At 33.6% G+C, this 21259-nt stretch overlaps 1 protein-coding gene across 7 annotated transcripts in view; it reads left to right on the top strand.

Moving 5' to 3' along the window:
* Window positions 1–21259, top strand: part of LOC133178579 (dystrophin-like) — a 136265-nt gene that overhangs the window by 96775 nt on the left and 18231 nt on the right. For all 7 annotated transcript variants that reach the window (XM_061313294.1, XM_061313292.1, XM_061313291.1 and 4 more), the window contains 7 exons: window positions 7081–7250; window positions 17298–17454; window positions 17913–18042; window positions 19368–19513; window positions 19644–19778; window positions 20328–20458; window positions 20768–20862. In XM_061313294.1, the coding sequence (XP_061169278.1) occupies window positions 7081–7250; window positions 17298–17454; window positions 17913–18042; window positions 19368–19513; window positions 19644–19778; window positions 20328–20458; window positions 20768–20862 (964 nt within the window). The remainder of the gene's footprint in view (window positions 1–7080; window positions 7251–17297; window positions 17455–17912; window positions 18043–19367; window positions 19514–19643; window positions 19779–20327; window positions 20459–20767; window positions 20863–21259) is intronic.

Here is a 21259-nt window from a genome sequence, read left to right as displayed (position 1 = left end):
TTGTATATATTGAGTTGTCAGGATTTTGAGATATTTTGGGGGCAAATAGGTTTTTCAGCTAAAAAGTTTAATGAATTCCAATGGGACCTATCTCTCTTCTCTCTCTCTCTCTCTCTCTCTCTCTCTGACTCTTAGATGAATTCTTTCAAATTGTAAATTTGGAGATAAGGAGATTATAATGTCTCAAATTTTGGGGTTGAAATTTGAGCTGATTCTTGTTTTACATTTTAATTCGATCAGAATTGTATCCCTGCTATACATAACAAATATCTGCTTTTCAATATTCTCACCAACATAATGATATAGGTATAATTTATGGGTTTAAAGTTTCTGATATATTTAGAGATGTACAAAATTCGAACAGAAATTAAATAAACTCATGCACTGAATGAATATATATTTATACAGTATTACTTAAAGTGCAGGAGAATATGAGATAAGTCAATAAAAATCCAATTTATGAATGATTGAGGATTTCATGCATGAGTAGCATAAGCCGATCGAGGCATACCATCAATACATACTACCGGTACATGCCTAAGTTGATGAACGAATGAAAGGTATGCTCGACAGTTAACTTGTTGATCTGCTGGCGAAGAAGATTATGTTCGTAAAGAAAAGGTTTTCCTGCAGAGAGAGCATTTGCAGAAACAGTTCTACATAATACAAACAGTCATTCTTGTGTTTTATTTTTTTTTCAAAAAACAATTACACGAGGGCAACGACACGCATCATTGACTCTGGGTCAGGAAGTCATCCGTTCTCTCAGAAGAAACCCTCAGCAGCCCGTGGTGATTGGTCCATACCAGGATAGTGAGCAAATTACCTGAGAGTTTGGCGTTCACCTATGTCAGTCAATTGATACAGTTGAATTGAGTGGATTAATCTGGGTTTGTCTTGTGTGTGGGAAATTAAGTTTTTATATTGGATTGAGAATTGTGTGAATTGCTGGGGAATTGACGGTTAAGTGTTTTTGGATGGGTGAGCTTTTGTTATCAGCCCAATTAAAAAACTCCAGAGTGATATTTTTTTTTGCCTTTACCTAGGGTGAATTGCTGAATTATTTTTATACCTAGTGAAGAGATAAGATTGGAACCTGCTGTGAAAAGGATGTGAATAAGGGAAGAACTAGAAACTGTCCCAATAAAGGATGCAAATTAAATTTGAAATTAGCAGAGGTGCGATTGGGATCTGCCTTTGATCTGCCTCTGTCGTATATTGTGTATTGACTGCAAAAAGGGTTTGTGCAGTGAAAAAAGGGACCTGAGATTAATATCTTATCTTGCATGTGGAAAATTTTAAAAATCGGAGGTGTCATCTATCAGAAAATAGGAAAACTCATGAATAGAAAGTGAATGAGATTACATTTATACCTGCAATTGATTTATTCAGATATATTCTGTTATGTACATGAGGTTGGTGACTTGCAAGAGCTTACTAGTGACATGAGGTTATAAGGGGGATTTTTTTTATGAAAGAATAACAAGAAGCATCATATATTGATTTCATCCCTCAAAAAAAAAAAAAATTCAATCCAAAGGAGCTTTATGGAATCTACTGATCATCAATTAGTTGCTGGGTCTTCGTTAATATTGGTTCACTCTGGCAAAGTCAAGATATCTTACTCCCAGGTGTGTGCAGTTTTCCCCAGAGATGGTGATTATTTGTACCAATATCAGGAATTTACTTAATACCTTTGAACAGGTGAGAATTGCAATTTACGACCAATTGCCATGAATGTGAAATTCACAACAACTCTTTTTTTGAAGTTTGTGTCATGTATGGTTAATTTCCATAACTAATTTTATGGAAATTGTGAATTCATTAAAAGCTAAACTTTATCATAGTATCAAATGCTTTTCTTAATTTAATCTGCAATTATTAAGCCTTAACAAATGACCCTTTGGTGGTAGGTAGATATTATGTTCAAAGACATTCCACGTAATCAAGGAAAATGTCTGTAATTGAATTGTGATTAAATGTGTAGAATTTGCAATTATGGGAACTACAACCTAGCATTGAAAGGTTATAGCTAATGAGTTCAGTTTAGGGACAGCCTTTGTAAGTCCTAAGCTGCCATCAGTGATCTAAGTTTGTCCAGTAGGTTCTTCTTGTGTCAGGAACACATACAGTTGAAGATAAGTTCACAGAGATATTTTGAGAAAAGATCATGATGTGAATTGCTAGAATGAAGGTCACTGACTTTAGTAAAAGTCCATCATTCAACAAAACCCTATGTTTCCTGACTGCTCTCTCTCTCTCTCTGCATTTTAGCTAACAGCTATGGCTGTCATTTACTCTCTCTCTCTGCATTTTAGTTAACAGCTATAGCTGTCATTTGCTCTCTCTCTCTCTGCATTTTAGCTAACAGTTATAGCTGTCATTTGTTCTCTCTCTCTGCATTTTAGCTAACAGCTATAGCTATTTGTTCTCTCTCTCTTTCTGCATTTTAGCTAACAGCTATAGCTGTCATTTGTACTCTCTCTGCATTTTAGCTAATAGCTGTAGCTGTCATTTGTTATTTCTCTCTCTTTCTCTCTCTCAGGATAAAATATTTTATTAACAACTGTCATTTAATTGCTCTCTCTCCCAGGTTAATCTTTAGCTCAATAAGGGTTTCTGTATCAGCTGTTTATATGCTATATGCAATGAATAACACAGTAATGTACCCCTACACACCTACTGGTAGCACATCACAGTGCGCAACCAACACTGACGACATATAATACAAACTAAGTTTCACTCCTTAAGTCTTTTTTTCCAGGGTATAGGTGCAGTCGATCAAGTTGATTAATAAATAAAGGTCTGAACAAAAGAACATCTAGAGTATTATCAGGTTGTTTGAAAGATGAGCCCTTAATGGGAAGGAATAGCATGGTGGCGGGTGCCAAAGTATGTCAGTCATATGGGGATTGGCTGACTGTGTCCCAGGGTATAGGACAAAAAAGGTTTAGGACATATTATGTAGCTCGTCAGCTGGAAAGTCTAAAGAGGGAAAAGAAAACCTACTTGTTTGAAAACGTATCAGACACAAGATGAATTACAAAGTGTCACATCACCTTCCTGTAGGAGTAACCTAAGGTCTTATTCACTACGACTTAATTATTTTTTTTTCTGGTTGGAGGCTGATGTACTTGACTAAAGATGTCTTTGTTTTCTTGGTATCAGATTTCGAGCAACAGAGAGAACTGCAAGGGTTGTTTCAGGGCCAGTGAGGTGTATGGCTTTTTCCGTCAGTATGGAGATATGAAAAACTTAATTCTGGTGATCGGAAATCATTAACTGCAATAACAAAACCCCTGTTTTTCTTGTTTTCATATTGTAAAATACAAAGTTGTAATTGTATAATGAAGAGTTCAGCAGGGTAGAAGAAAAATATTGAAAACTTTCATTCATGTGAGAAGCCAGCTTTCTCATGTATCAAGAATGTTACAAATGATTAAAGATTACCAAACAATAGAGATGAATGGGAGGAAAATGAGACAGCTTCTATTGATTTGTCAAGGAGAGAGAGAGAGGGGGGGGGGGATGTTCCTGTATTTGTAAGTAATTGACATATGCAGGAGAAAGTGAGAAAGGGGGGGGGGGGGTAAATTCCTCTTTATACAAGTAATGGATGATTATTTTTGGTGAAATATATGTACAGTAATTGAGATGGAGATGGCAGATGCACTATCATTAAATGTTTTCAGAAAACCAATTTGCAGAGAAAAGTTTTGGGTTAACAAATTCTTGAAATGCAGGTCAAAAAGTAGAGTTTGGGATTCTCTCTATTTTTTTGAAGTTTTGCTTCCTGCTTTATTTCAGATTAACAAAACATAATGATGACTCAAGAAGTTAAGAACTGCTGTTAAGACAATGTGTCATTAGTTAAGAAGGTTGAGCAGTCTTGCCGATTTTACCAGCTGCTGAAATTTAGAATCTTGTTTTCTGCTAATCTTTCCTCACTGGGGAGGTCTATTCATGTTAATCAGTAGCTACCTGAGAGGAATTTTTTCAGATGTTTCGTTGCCCGTTTATTTGCTTTGCATCCTCTGTAGTGAAAGCAAAGCAAAGACATAGTATTCTGTTTGATGTTATATAAGAATGTGTAAACAGAATAATACTAGGGAGAGGTATATCAATGGGTTTTTTTTCCCGTATCGTTGTAGAAGAAAATTGGCATGGAATGATATTGAAGGATACGCTTGCAAGATAATTCAAATTTGCAGCATTTTTTTTTTTTTGCTGTTCTCTAGATCTTTGTTGGAAAGGTGAGGGGGGATTCAGACTGATTATCATTCATAATGAACATGCTTTGATGAGAGAAATTTAAAGAAAATGTAATTATACTATACACATGCATGTATTTACCATTTCTTGATGTATATTGTGCAGGTACCTTCTTGAAGTGTTCGAGACTCATGTTTTTGCAATTTATGATTACACCAGAGACAGATCGATGTCCGTCATCTTCATTTGTAGTAAATTTTGAGTAAAAAATGAGACTGCATCATGGATCCAAAAATGTTGTCTGGGAATAAAAGAAGTGCTGTATATGTAATTGGAATTTGAAATAGAGTCTTTATGAGATGGTGTCTTTTATGAGGACACTATACTTAATAATTATCCCTTCACAAGGAAGGTGGAGGGGATATACTGTAAACCAACTGTTATTCATGTCATCTTTTATTCGCAATTCGTCAGTTTGAAATCGATCCACAGCAATTGATTTTCACGACTGAGGATATATTCTCTACAAATAAAAAGTAAAATAAATGGTTAGCTGCAATTAATATTCGCAAGTTAAAAAAAGTCACGAAACTCGCAGACATTTCTTGCATGTTAAAGTAGGTCGCGAAACTCGCGAACATTTCTTGCACGCGAATAAAAGTTTGTTTACAGTAGTAATGCATTTGTGTGTGTTTATGACTGAGTGAGCTTGCATACATTGGAAGGTACACAAACTATATATCTGCAAACTATATGTCCAGATCCATGTGCTCTTTTGCAAGGGGATGCTCCGCTTTGCAGTGCCCTTGTTAATATATGATATTAGTTTTAATAGTTTTGTGGTGCAGTATGCTTGCAATGCTTATCGTCAGCATATTAGCTGATCAATGCTAGGACTTGAGCACAGGTTTCTTCTTTAATGTGGCCATAATGAGATTTGGCTAGACATCTTACAGGGCAAGATTAATCACCAATTTACAGTTATCTAAACTGTTTATATATTATTTTCATGCTCGTAAACAGAGCTGATTAGAGAAACATAACCCTCCATTGTAGATTGTGCATGTTTAGAGAAGATTATCTCCAGGATACACCCTTCTTTAATGAATGGACATGTAATATGATAAAGGTTTTTGGAGAATATTGATGTGGCAGAAAGGGTCAAGAGGGCAGTGTAGTGTACTTTTCTGTATATTCATTTTACAACTGCCCAAGAGGTGAATTATTGTCTGTAGATGTTTTGAGAAATTATCTTATCAGTAATTTTTTTTTTTAACATGGAGATCCATGGCACACTGTTTCATGTTGCCTGTCACAGCCCACCCCCTGTCTTGGGGCAGTAATGGATGAATTGAGCAATGAAATGAAACAATATGAGATATGGCCTGATAAGTTCAAGGATCAGAGATTTTTTGCAGTGACAATAATGCTGGAAGCATTCAAAGGTTGTTGACACCCATTAAACAAATGTATTTAATGTGTTGTGCAAGTTACTGCAGTCAACAAGACATGCATGTGGTTAACTTGACAGATAATAGATGAGGATTGAAAGATCAATGTACTTTTTTTTGATTCTTAAAACAACTTTATACTGTAGATTATGCTGGTACTGTGAGAGAGGAATATAAAATTAAGGGTTGGGATTGGGGGGGGGGGGGGGGCTGAATAGTAGTGGATTAATTCTCTTTAGAGAAGTGGATAGGCTTTAATCTACATCCACTTCAAAGTGGATGTAGGCTATGCCTGTCTACTTTTATTTTAGAGAGAATAGGTAGTAATGCTGATGAGCAATTAAGAGCTTTGAAGTTAAAAAAAATTCCAAAAGACCTTTCTATTCCTGGTGGAAATGCTTCTGTTCATTTGTAGTACATTTCTTAATGACTTCCTTGCCTTTCTGTGATAAAAAAAGAAGTCTGTGGTTATTTTCTTAATTGGTACTAATTAATAGTAGCAATACAATATATTGCTGTTATTCAACATGAAAAAAACGCACAATCAAACACAAAAAAATCAAGACTTGAGGAAGCCCGAGTTTCTGTTTATTGCCGTAGTTGAACTCTCTCAGTGCTCTTATTACATTCAATACTCCACGCTACATTTACCAAAGTGGTAATTCATGGCAACTAAATGGAAGTATTTTCTCATAAAAAATAAGCGTGCTTTGAATTGATTCTGATCCTACAGAAAAAAATAAAATAACCAGCAACAAAAGAACAGCTTGTTGATCGATTAAAAGCAGTTGTACTGGGATTATGTAGGATCAGAAGTGATGTTTGAAGGACATATGTTAGGTTTTACTGTCTAGAGAATGTCTTTGACATTTAATGACAGGCTTTTAATAATATGGTGTAATACACAGATATCATACATTTCATGAAATATACAAATAGACATCATTATAAATACATCAAAGCGGAAGAATTTTTCAATTATGAAAGAGGAGCTTGATGGATGCCGTTAATTAATTGTGTGGAGTTTTGTCATTATAGTTATAATTAAAATGTTTATTACGGTACATCCACATTTTCTGAAATTATCGAGATATTTATCCTTAATTGCCATCAAAAAGCTGAATTCAAGCCAAAAATTGATACTTAGTTGAAAATGATGTTTTATTAACAACGTGTAGGTCTCCATTAAAAAAATATAACCTGGTTTTTTCGGCTGGCTCAAAAGCAAAATATGATGAAAATCAGATAAGAAAAAAAAATCATTTTTTAATTTTCCTTTATTCATTGTTATTTATTAATTGAATTTATACAAGGTATACATGTACTAGTATATATCACAGTTGAGAGGGATCATGGGTATGACCTATAAGGTACAATATGAAATAAATACTCAGTATTTTGTTTGTTTCAATCATAGGACCTCCAAGCAGAAGTTGACACAAACAAGACAACATATGAGTCTCTAAACAGTAGCGGGGCTCGACTGACGAGAACGATGGGGGTGAGCGACGCTCAGGCTCTACATCGAAGACTGGAGGAGATGAACCAGAGATGGATCAGTCTCATGACAAAGTCCATGGAAATCAGGTGAAGATACTTATAACTTACATGTGTATCAATTTTACATATTAAGGGAGAACTGCTTCTAATTTTTAAATAGAATTTTTCTGTATTGATGACATTTTTCTCTAATGAAGGGTGAATTTATGGATATAAAATTCATGCAAATTTGCAAACAGGGCAAAATTTGAGACAAATTTTTGTTGAAGTATATTTTTTTTTTTTTTGAAATGTCTTTTTTAGGTCACCTGAGTCACTCAGGTGACCTATTGCTATCCGTTTTTGTCCGTCGTCGTCCGTCGTGCGTTAACATTTAAACATTTTCAGCTTCTTCTCTGAAACCGCTCAACCAATTTCAACCAATTTTGGCATATAGAATCTATGGGTGAAGGGGGACAAAAATTTTGAATTTCATGGTCCCTGCCCCCCTGGGGCCTGAGGGGTGGGGATAAAACCACCAAAATTAATGCAATCTTTAAAAATCTTTTTCTTTCCTCCTGGACATCAAGCAGTCAAACTGTTGGCATGATTGTAATAAGCATTGAGCCCTCTACCAAAATTGTGAAATTCATGGCACCAGGGTCAGGGGTTCTGGTGCTAGGGCGGGGCTAAATAGATCATATAGTGAAAGTGCATTATTTCTTTGAAAATCTTCTTCTCTGCTCCTGGGTATTTGATAAACTAACTAAGTACATAGTTATGTAGAGCAAGACTGCCTCTTCCAAAATTGTGAATTTCATGGCCCCTGGGTCAGGGGTTCTAGTGTTAGGGTGGGGCTCTATTGATTATATAGTGAAAATGCATTATATCTTTGAAAATCTTCTCCTCTGCTCCTGGGTATGAAATTAAGTAACTAAGTACATAATTATAATGAGCATGGCTGCCTCTTCCAAAATTGTGAATTTCATGGCCCCTGGGTCAGGGGTTCTAGTGTTAGGGTGGGGCTCTATTGATTATATAGTGAAAATGCATTATATCTTTGAAAATCTTCTTCTCTGCTCTTGAGTATTAAATAAACTAACTAAGTACATAGTTATGATAAGCAAGAGTGCCTCTTCCAAAATTGTGAATTTCATGGCCCCTGGGTTAGGGGTTCTGGTGTTAGGGTAGGGCTCTATTTGATTATATAGGGAAAATGCATTAAATCTTTGAAAATCTTCTCCTCTGCTCCTGGGTATGAAATAAAGTAACTTAGTACATAGTTATAATGAGCATGGCTGTCTCTTCCAAAATTGTGAATTTCATGGCCACTGGGTCAGGGGTTCTAGTGTTAGGGCGGGGCTCTATTGATTATGTAGTGAAAATGCATTATATCTTTGAAAATCTTCTTCTCTGCTCCTGGGTATGAAATAAAGTAACTAAGTACATTGTTATGATGAGCATGGCTGCCTCATCCAAAATTGTGAATTTCATGGCCCCTGGGTCAGGGGTTCTGGTGAAGGGGGGGGGGGACTTTATTGATTATATGGTGAAAATTCATAATTTCTTTCAAGATATTTTTTTCTACTCCTGGTTATAAAGCAAAGAAACAAGTGTATAGTTATGATAAGCAAGGAAGCTTTTACAAAATTTTTAAAACTTGTGGTCCCAGGGGTTCTGTTGTGTCTCTGAGGGGGGGGGGGGGGGGGGGGGCTCTATTTGATAATATAGTGAAAATGTGTGAATTCTTTGAAAATCTTCAACTAATTGCATAGTTATGATGATGAGGGTACCTCTTCCAAATTTGTAAATTTTCAACATCTGGACCATTTAGTCAAGTGTTCTGGTCCTGGCCAGGACTCTATTAATTTGTATTCTATTGAGTGAAGTTATTCCCCTTTGCCATTCACTTTTGATAATTAATCACTGTAGATAATGTATTTGAAAGGTTAATAGAATAAGAGAATTATGCAAGAACATTTATTGTATAATATAAAAAGTACTTTCATAGTTTTAATAATCAGGTAGACTTGGAAATAATAGAATAAATAAAAATGAAACAAAAATAACTTATCCTCGTAAATGTTCTTCAAAGGCCAAGTGAGGCCAATGTGAGGGGTAATAATATAGACATTTTGTTAAAAGTCTGCATGGTAATAGTGATAAATGGGGGACAGATAGAAAGATACTAGACCAATTATTTTTTTATCTTAATCATACTAATTTTCTTGCTATTGGGCAACAATTAAAGCTTCATTTATCAGTTTATGGATCCTCTATATTGTTGTGCTCAGGTGACCGTTAAGGCCCTTGGGCCTCTTGTCTTCAATAAGTCGAAGTTATCTCTGTAGTAAGCAGAGTGGTATCCCCTCTTCAATATTGGTTCATTTTCTTTAAGCAAGCATTGAAATAAATGATTTAGAGACAATGGAATCAGAAATATTGTCTATTAAAATGTGAGGGGGCAGTTTAACTGTCTGTCAGTCTTGGCCATAACTTCTGAAGTTCACAGGACAAGGATATGATATTTGGTCATTGGTTGGGTATAGCTAATTATAAGTGCCGCATATTTAATCAAGGTCAACCTAAAGAAAGGTCAAATAAGAGTAATGCTAAAAAGGGGGGGGGGGTTGCTAGTATTTCAAAAACATTTTTATTTATGAGTGCATTACTTGGCTATATTTATTATCTGATAAAAAGATATTTATAAAAAAAAAAAAGTGGTGGTTTTTGAATATTAATGAAGATAAACATATTTTGTAAAGTTTATTCATGTTGATAAATGACGTGGTTCATAAAAGCATTTGCCTAATCAAAATTAACCTTATCCATTTGGGATTATAATGAAAAATGATAAAAATGAATCTACACATAGGGTGTGACTTCATGTTGATAATAAAACACCTGGAATTGGTCTGTTAAACTTTAATCATGTCAGTCAAAAATTTTTACCTGTGACGTGGTCTAAATCGAAATCAAAAGGACTAAACTGTTTGAGCAGAGCTAGGATAAAATAAACATTGCATAGGCCTGACAGAGAATGTAAAGGAAGGAATGTTTTAAATGCCATTCTTTCCAGTGTTGACTTTTTCCCTCCATACTCTGCCCCTCCACAAAGGAGGGGATGACGAAACTAATTGTGTGTGTCTTATCAGAGCTAATTTGAGTTATCTCGTAAACCTGCATTAATGAGCCAAGACTTTCACCTGCCCCAAGAAAATATTTCTCCCCTTTTTCTGGGGAACCAAGGTTGTCATTGCGGTATATATATGGGAAAATGATGACTCTATCACAGCTGGTTAGAATTTAAAAAACACCTGTGAATGAAAATATTACAGATGATTGGGGCACAAGTGTACAAAAAAAAACTTCCTTTACCTGTGATCGATGAAGATTTGTGTGGGACTATTATTGTGTATGCGTGAACGGTGGTCTCTTTTTTTGGAGTTTTCTTTTTTCGGAGTACATGTCACAGTCTTGTGAGTCAGAATTGGGGAACTTTATTTTGTGCAGTGAAAAAGATCAATCATATCGTTGAGAATTTCTAGAGGATTTATAGATGAGATGTGTACAGCACCTTAAATTGTATTGTTAAAAGTTACAATATTTATGGAATTCATCAGAGATTAATTGATGTGGAGAAATTTAAGTGAGTGAAAATGTTGAATGCAGTTGATCACCAGGAACTAAATGTCTGCATTGACTAGGGGATTTACGAAATCTAAAAATTAGAAAAACAAAACTTAAATCTGATTCTAGACAGTAGAATGTTTTCTGTTATGGAGTTTTTAATCTCTGGCTTGTGAATCAGGATGAGGTTTGTCGCATTGGTTGGACAGAGGGCTGATGCCCCTCCCCTGTATAATGAAAAGTGGGAATCCCCTCCACCTTACGATGTGAGGTCTGAAACCCCATCCCCTTTCGATGAGCCTCTAAGGGTTATTGCCCTTGTCGGCCATAGAAATAACGGCTGCGATTCTCTCAACAGGAGGAAAAAGAAAAAAGTAACGTGGTAGGCAATAAAAATTGGTTTCTCCAGAACATTGAGCTTCTTTGGGCGGATTTAGTGTTCCCTAATGAGGGTCTTAGTCTAGTCATTAAAGTACAGTCTAGAAGTTAATCGAATATTTATGTGTAGTCACTAAATGTTTAGCACTACATTACTTGTCAGCAACTGAGGGATTTGAGGGTACACTTTCTAGAAGTCTTATTCATCTTTTGATAGACCATCATATTTTTTTTTTTTACATTTTTTTTTTTAGTTGACCTATATATATAAATATATATATATGTGCTTCAATTGGTTTAGTGCTAGAAAGCCATAGTGAATTTTATCATATCTTGATTTTGAAGATACCCATACCGAAATAAATTATAACTTAGTTATAACTTTTGTAACTAAAAAAAGGTACAAAAAAGTTATAACTAAGTTATCGGAGTTTGGAACCGCCTGTTTTAAGTGAGGTATAATTTAGTTATAACTTAGTTACAAAAAAGTTATAACTTTTGTATAAGTTTTCATTTTTTATTTCAACATAAATACAGCAAGTGCAAAAAGTTACAAAAAAGTTATAACTACAAAAAGTTATACTTATTAAAAGTTACACAAAAAGTTATAAAAAAGTTACAAAGTTATACTTTAGTTATACCCAAATAAACGGTGGAAAAAGTTACAAAAAAGTTATACCCGGAAAAAGTTATTTAAAAAGTTATAAAAAAGTTATACTTAATAAAAAGTTATAACTAAAAAAAGTTATACCCATGAAAAGTTATAACTTTAAAGATTATGAAAAAGTTACAGAAAAGTTATAACTATGAAAAAGTTATGAAAAAGTTACAGAAAAGTTATACCTAAAAAAAAGTTATAACTACAAAAAGTTATACCTAATAAAAGTTATACCTAATAAAAGTTACAATAAAATTATACACTTCATGTTAACCTGTGGTGGAATAACTCAATTATAGGCTTTAAAAAAGCTACTCATTAAAATGTTTACAAAAAGATTATTAAAATTTTTACAAAAAAGATTATTTAAAAAAAATTAAAAGCACTTACAATTTTATTTTATAAACATGATTAAGAGAGCTTGGTTCATTGTCAAATACAATTGAATGAATGCACATTCATGTTTTCAAGTCTACCTTATTTTTCATCAAGCCATCATAACAGATTGAAATTTCTCAGAATGGTTGTTTTCTAAAAATACATTTTTTTTAGCATATAGTCATAAGAGTTTTTGTAAAATTACCTAGTAAACTGCATTCTACTCTTGTGAACTTTTATAAATAGGCATCACTGCCTAGATTTTAACTCTCTAGTTTTTCATGTTAGCGCCATGATCTAGCTGTACTTCAAAAAAAAAAGAAGGTTCTAAGCAGTGATTTCGGTCACAGTTCTTAGCTGCATACCACCCAAGTCCTTGCACAGGTATCCTTGTGGATGTACAGTAACATTTTTATCTGGATTATTTAAAGACGGGCTGCACCAGTAGTCGGCCGAGCTGGTCGAGGGACTTGGCCGTCCGGCCAGCGGTCTGCGCCCCTTGACAGGTTGTACTGGTAGTAGGCTGAAGTGGTCATGGGACTTGGCCGGCCAGCAGTGTGTCCCCCTCGACAGGCTGCACTGGTATTTGGCCGAGCTGGTCAAGGGACTTGGCCGGCCGGCAGATGGTCTGCGCCCCTCAATGGCCTGCACTGGTAGTCGTCCGAGTCTTCATTTGAAATATGCTTGCAATTTCAACCTTCTCTTCATTTTTCTTCAATTCTGCAAAAATTAAAAAGGTTCAAACTTTAAATATTTTAATTTTTTCTTTTAAAAAAACGTTGAAGTGTTTCCTGCACTCAAAGCATATCAGATTGGAACCACTCTTTAATATCAATTCATTCAAATTCAAGGCATATGCATCTATAACTTGGAAAACAAGAATTAGAGTTCTGTTGTGTAATTGAGAAAATTCAACCTCAAGGCTCATCACATAAACATGCATTAAAAAAAATTTTAAACATAAAGAACAATATAGAACCTGACAGCTTTATAGGAATTAGCTTTAGATTTATCGAATTTGAAATAAAAATAAGATTTGATTATTTACTTACCTAAAACAGGTGATATTTTTGAAGGATTTCACTCCAGCTTGGCACAGACATAAGATGCTCATGGAAAGAAATAATGTACCAGTATACTGCTGAAATGAAATAAAAATTAGAAATTTTATTTTACTCATTTCAGTACACTATATCATGTTATGATCATGTGGTGTTTAAAGGCTACAATATGTACAATATTAAAACAGTTCAGAGAATCTGTTAAACAATTACACAATATAGGTCATTTAATAATTAAACTGATCTATAGGAATATTTAAAGAATTAAATATGACAAAGAATAACATTTTTTGTTCCTATACTAAATGCTGAAAAAATATTATGTTTCAATTTCTTCACTTCAGTCTTTGTCATTGACATACCAATCAAAACAAACAAGAAATCTGAGATTCACATGCCTAGAATTTTGTTCATTCTACATATTTCTTCTTTTTTGAATGCCCATCTAAAGGTAATAAACATTTCCTACCAAAAACATCAAAATATTAACATAAATATTGCCTTACCGAATGATTTTGTCATCGTTTTTCTATCAACACTTTCAACACACCAACATTCAAATCGTCCATGAAAAAATCCGCGCTCTGTTGTTGACCAATCAGAGACTTAGAATAAGTCACGTGATTGAAAATAAATAAATAAATACTTCATAATTAATTTATTTTAAATCCAAATAAACATAATTGTGTATTTTGAAACTTATCTTAAATATTAAAAAGCCAGTTGGTGTTAAAATTTTGAAACAGAGTTCCAACAAAACGGACAAAACGGACGTCGGGGCCGCCATATTTGTGTCGTTGCCGCCATTTTGAATTTAATATTTTATTTATTTATGAAAATAACTAGTAAAACTGGGTTATTTAATCAGGCAAATAATAAAATCCACATGTCCTAGTCTTCTGCTAAAATCTTAATATAACTGGCAGTCTTTATTCCCAACATCGTAATATCTGTTAATAAATGAACATACACACATTGTATGCTGTTGTTTATCTTTCTAGCCACCCTTATTACGATTGATTTACTTTAGATTTCAAACAACCCTTGTAAAATTGTACCATTGCGTAATACACAAGCTGAAATTTACGAAGTGTAGGCCAAAAAGGTCATCTAGTACAAACACCTGTGTCACGAGAAAACAATGGGGAAATTAACACTGTTTTGCACACGAAGATACGGTGGTACTTTTAGGACACGTAATTATTTTTTTTAATATACCAGGAAAAATATTTATCTCGTGAAAACGACATATTATCTCGTGAAAACGACATAATATCTCGTGAAAACGACATATTATCTCGTGAAAACGACATATTATCTCGTTTTCACGACATAATATCTCGTTTTCACGAGATATTTTCTCGTGAAAACGACTTACTTTCTCGTTTTCACGAGATAATATCTCGTAAAAACGAGATATTATCTCGTGAAAACGACATATTATCTCGTAAAAACGAGATAATATCTCGTGAAAACGACATATTATCTCGTTTTCACGACATAATATCTCGTTTTCACGAGATATTATCTCGTGAAAACGACATATTATCTCGTGAAAACGAGATAATATGTCGTGAAAACGACATAATATGTCGTGAAAACGACTTATCTCGTGAAAACGACATATTTTTTCGACGTTAAATTTTGTTACATACATTGAACAACCTGATTTAGTATTTTGCTATTCGTTGTCAAATAGGGTTGAAGAGTGTACAAGAGAGGAAGTCATTAAGGAATGCTTTCATTTTGGTTTCAAAGATCATTAAAAAAATATTAAGAAATTTCAGAATACAAATACTACAGCTCCTAGATAAAAAAAAATGTCGCATTAAGGAGACTAGATCCAAACCAACGTTGATATTCAGCAAATATATGTTATGTAAAACAGTTTGGAAAAAATGGCAAATATGGTCATAACTCTTTTTAATTCGATCAACAGGAATGAAACTCAAACTTGATCTGTATCTTAAGCTCAGTTATAGGGGACATTTTGATTGAAATTGCACAGGGTTACACAATATAATGTATAATTATAATGTAACTATGGATGTATAACTTAGTATACATGCTTAATGCAACTTTTATTTAATAAAATATAATATTATATTAACATATTTATTGTCATCTATCTCAATCACTGACAAATAGATTTGAAAAGGCAATAATAAGTATTTCAGGATAGCACATTGTCTTGTCAGAAGGACATTAATTAATATAGCTCACAATACAATATACCAGAAGAAAAAGTTTCTCAAATCTAGCAGAAAACTACTTGGTTATGAAAGAAAGCATGATCCATATATAATAAGTATGTAAGTGAAATTGGGGAAAAATAATCAATTTTGGTAAATATGATTTTCTAAAATTTATTTCACACAAGATTATATCTCGTTTTCACGAGATAATTTCTCGTTTCCGGGAGATAATAAGTCGTTTTACGAAATATTATTTCGTTTTCACGAGATAATATGTCGTTTTCACGAGATAATATCTCGTGAAAACGACATATTATGTCGTGAAAACGAGAAAATAAGTCGTTTTCACGATATATTATGTCGTTTTCACGAGATAATATCTCGTTTTCACGAGATATTATGTCGTTAAAACGAGAAAATAAGTCGTTTTCCCGAGATATTATGTCGTTTTCCCGAGATATTATGTCGTTTTCACGAGATAGTTTTTCGTTTTCACGAGATAAATATTTCCTGGTATCTTAAAAAAAAATTATTACGTGTCCTAAATGTACCACCGTACGAAGAAAAATCTGTGCAAAATATTAAATGACTTCATGAGATTATAACATTTGACCACTGTTTATATCTCTTGAACATTTATATTTCTCCAGAATTAGGGAAATTATTCCACCTTAAGATGTACATGCATATAATTTACAAAACATGAAATCTATATAATACGTATTTTCTGAGAGAGAGAAAGAGAGAGAGAGAGATTATTCCCAACTTTAGATGAAACTAGTACTTACAAGACAAATATTAATTAAACAACAATATTTATTAATGAGAGAGAGAGACTCAGATTTAGAGAGAGATTTATTCCCAACTTCAGATGTAATTTACTACAAGTCTCAACTTCACATCTCTTCTGTTGAACTTAGCAGTGGATGTGGCTGTGGACTGCAATGGATGAGTAAAACATTGGTAGTAAAGATGTCTAAGAAGCCCCCCTTTTTCTTTAAAAAAAAAAATCTCAACTCACAACAAAACAGAAAAATAAATGTCTGCGTAAGTAATAGCAGTATATAATGCAATTCATTATATGAATAATTTTTAGATAAAGAAAATTCTGCATATAAACAGTGGTACCTTTATGTAGCCCTTAATCATCCCCACCTTTTTATTCATATAATCCTCTGTAGATATTACAGGTATGTAAAACTGTATTACTATACTAATATAATTATGCTTATTTAATATTTTATATGATTAAATTTCAACAGTTATATAAAAAAATTTAATTTAGGTGTATGGTAAAAAAAAAAAAAAAAAAAAAAAAAAAAATTCAGTTTAACTAAGTAGCCATTCTGCAAAATGACTAAGTCCAAATTAGGTACAAAAAAGTTACACAGAAAAATGACAAAGTCCTGAAAAGTTATGTTTTAGTTACATCTGAAAATGGCTAAGTCCAAAAAGGTACAAAAAAGTTATACAGTAAAATGACAAAGTCCAGAAAAGTTATCTTTTAGTTACACCAGAAAATGGCTAAGTTCAAAAAGGTACAAAAAAGTTATACAGTAAAATGACAAAGTCCAGAAAAGTTATATTTTAGTTACATCTAAAAATGGCTAAGTCCATTTTAGGTACAGAAAAGTTATAACTAAAATGTAACTTTTTCTTGAGGTACAAAAAAGTTACAGAAAAGTTATAACTTAGTTATAACTTATTTCGGTATGGGTATGCACACAAAAATGTAGGATAAGAACTACTAACTGCTTTGTTGTCATTGAAGGAAAAAGCATCAGGTTTTCAATGCACGTAAGATTTAGCTTCCGAGTTGCAAAGATTAAACATAAATAATATTTTTCACCCAAAGGGGGCGTCTTGAAAGCAATGCTGACCAATGGCTGCACTTGGTGAATACATTGCAAGAGCTGATTGGATGGGTGTTGGAGAAGCAGCAGGAATTACTGGGCCAGAGGCCTCTAGGAGGGGATTCAGGGGCCCTCCAGAGGCAAAACTTGGACAATCAGGTAAGCTAGCAGCCTTTATGATTCTGATTTCAAACTGAAATTACTGTAGAAGCACAAATTTTCGTGGGGATAAAATTTGGTTGATTTGTCATCTGTAAAGGTTTCGTTGGCATGAAATTTCGTTGTTTTAAAAATAACACTATTCAATTCATAGTCATATAAAAATTTCGTGTGGGATTTAATTTCGTTGCTAATCAACAACGAAATTAAATCCCCAACAAATATTTCTGCTTTTACAGTCAGTTGTGCTGTTTAAGGTATCAGATTAAAGCTGAAAATATAGACAGTTTAGTTTGCTATTGTTTTAATTTATCTAGTAATATCTAAGTCTTTAAAAATTATTTTTGCTCTGATTCTGTATAAACTTAACAATTGCTTCTAATTTAAACTGAAAAGAGACAAAAAGTTTGACTGCGTAAGTGCCATATAGACCGTATCCTTATTTTTGAATTTTCTAGAGGTTGCTTGTGAGCCTTGACACTAAGCGACCGATCGTTGAGCAGAGTTTGGAAGCGGGGCGATTCTACCTCAGGGAGGAGGGTCTAGAGAGAAGACTCAGCCAGGACAGTGTGGACAGCCATGAAAATGGTAGGGGTCAAGGTTATTACCATGAAAATTGTAGGGGTCAAGGTTATTTCCATGAAAATTATAGGGGTCAAGGTTATTTCCATGAAAATGGTAGGGGTCGAGGTTATTGCCATGAAACTGGTTAGGGGTCAAGGTTATTACCATAAAACTGGTAGGGGTCAAGGTTATTGCCGTGGTAATATGCCATGTCATGGAGTGCACCTTTTTGCTGTTACATGAATAATCATGCATGAATACTTCAAAAATATTTCTTTGTGAAAAACTTCCTTGTAGAAAATCTAAAGTTTTATAGATGCAGCTGTAGAGTAAATTTAATCTTTAAAATTACAGGTAATGCTAAACTGTATAGGGGATATTTTTATTTCAGTTATGTAATATCCAACTAGAGGAATTATTTTTTCGCATGTAAGAAATCACAGCAGTAGCAAATTTTTGTTTCATTCTCTTCTTAATTAGAGTCAAAAAAAAAAAAATTTAGAAAATTTACGAGACTAGAGTTACCATATTATGTCTTGCTGTGCTTAATCATCGTTGTTCATTTGAGTAATAAGGGAATAGCATTAAAGTACATAGAAACAAAAGTGCACAGAATTCAAGGAAATAGACTATGTTGATGTGTTTATTAGTTCTTGTCAGGAACAACAGGAAAATAATTGCTAATAACAGTTTTAGAGGGTATTAATATTGATTACGTGTTTTAACTTTTTTTTTTTGTACTTTTGAAACATATTCTGGTATTTGGCATGAACAACAGAAATTCCACATACAGTCAAACCTTGTTATCTTGAACTACGGAACCAGGATTAATCTTCAAGATCTGAGGATTCGAGATAACAAAGCTAAAAACATAAAGAAAAAATTGAATGAGACTGCAGCCAAATCACTTTGACATATCCCTGGTATTCGAGATATTGGTGTGCGAGATATCCAAGTTCAACTGTATAGAACTTTATAGTGAATAAGATACAATTTGGAGACAGTTGATTTCATCACCCTCTAACATATATTTTAATTAGTTTGTTTTATTTGATGCATTGAATATGTTTATGAGATGAATAATGTCATTTATTAAATGACACAACGTAGTATAAATGTAGTAGTATAAATAAAATTACAAACAAGAAGGGGATCAAGTACAATGAAATATGATAATGTCTGACTTTCAAAACAAATGTGCATGAATCCTTGCTACACTTTTAATCTATAAGATCCTCTAAATTTTTTATCAGGTAGATAATCTTAATTTGAATTAAAGTACTGAAATAAGTTGGTTTTTTTTTTAAAGTTTGATGTGTTGTGCACTAACTGATGAGAATTATTTGTAGAAGCACTGGCACAGGGGGAGATAACTCCAGAAGCACAGCATCTTATCATTAAAATCCGTCGACAGGTCCGCCTCCTAAACAGGAAGTGGACGGAACTGAACCAGGGATGTCACGAGTGGCAGAGCAGAATAGAACATGCTACGGAGGTAAGCTCGTAACATTTGGTTTTTTACGTTACAAGTACATGTAGGCTAAAAATCTTAAATCAATTATTCAGAATTGTATATGTATATGTGTCATAAGTGGGTTAATATTGATTATCATTTGAAATTCTAGTTGATGAGCATGCTAGAAAGTGGCCTGGACAAGATGGAGGAACATTTGGTCCAAGCGGAACAGGCCAAGGCTAAATGGCTGCCAGTGGCCGATATACCCAGAGATAGACTACAACAAGAAATCCACCACACAAAGGTAGGTAACTCTTACAAGTCTTTAATCAGCTTGTGTGCAGAGGTCACTATTTTGCTGTACAAAATGTAAATGTAGTACAGATGTTACTTTTCTTTTTGTATTTATGTGTACCTGCATCAGTGTGTCAATATCGATGGTTGGTAACATCTTGCATTTTTTTTTTCATTTTTTTCAAGTTCAGGAAACACCTTAACACACTTAAAAAGGAGTAATATTAACTTTCTCCTTGTGCATGCTTATTATGTTGAATATTTATGAATGAGAAATCATTGTTATATGTGGTTTTATGTCTGTCTTTCAAAACAGGTTTGTGAAAAATTTTTACCCACAAACAATGTATTACTTTCAGAACAATGTAACACATGTGTCAGTGGACTTGCTCTGTATTAGTGGGATATCTGCAGTGTTAAAATAGGTGTCATACAATGTTGTGCAGGAAAAGTACTATATTTTACCAGCTATGAAATATACTTTGCTTTGAACTATATAGTATTATGTTGGAATATTTTGTTTCCATTTATCAACTAATGGATACATTCTCTTTGGCAGAGCTTCCAGATGAACCTTGAACCTTTACAGAAGGATGCTGATTACGTCAATGAACAAGCCAATCAGCTGCAGGCATTACACGTTGTACTGTCCCACACCAATGTACACAAACTCGAAGAATATAATACAAGGTACAGCTCCATTTTAGTTTTGAAAAACACATGCACTTTGCCAAAAAATATTTCTGCGGGTCAGAAATTTTATTATTAAATTCATGAAAAATGTGCTTTTAAATATTTTTGTATTTTATGCAGTTTTACTTAATTTATATGCTTGTGCTTGGAAACTGCAAGAATTTGTTTTGCTGTTTATGATCGGTTCAAGACGTAGTGGACAATTTTTAAAATTTAATTAATTTTATCCATGATAAAAATGTTACCAAGAAAAAAAAAGATATATCGACCTCCATTTGATATACAAACTCTGAATATATATTTCAGGTTTAAGGAGTTGCAGATTCAGTCGGAGGACAGACTACGAGATCTCACTGAGATTTCGCGAGAGTTTGGTCCAGAATCCCAACACTTCCTGTCTGGTAGGTTATGTTGAATGGTAAATCATGTCTATATAGTTATCTGTCAAAGATGGTATGGCTGAAAAATACAATTATAAAAAGAAAATTTTGTGCTCTCAAAGGTATGCCCTCCAAAATTATTGGTATAATCAGCTCTCTTTTTACCGGGTATTTTTTTAAGATGGAAGATTAAAGGCACATTGTTTCTGGACAGCTTGCCTATTAAATCACAATTTATTGCTTATGAATTTCCCAATATGATTTCAAAAATTTTAAAAGATTAGTGACTTCATATTGGTGATTCCATGATGGCTCTGAATGAATTTTATATGATACATGTATGATACATGGAGATTTCCAAGATCAAATTCTAATATGCCAACACATGAATAACCTACTGGCGATTTACTTGGAAATA

This window comes from Saccostrea echinata, unplaced genomic scaffold, assembly GCF_033153115.1.
Source record: "Saccostrea echinata isolate AGI-Se365-2 ecotype Australia unplaced genomic scaffold, CSIRO_AGI_Sech_v1 ptg000003l, whole genome shotgun sequence".
NCBI classification, from domain to species: Eukaryota; Metazoa; Mollusca; class Bivalvia; order Ostreida; family Ostreidae; genus Saccostrea; species Saccostrea echinata.
The sequence above is the reverse complement of the archived record's forward strand: the minus strand, read 5'-3'. Positions and strand labels throughout refer to the sequence as shown.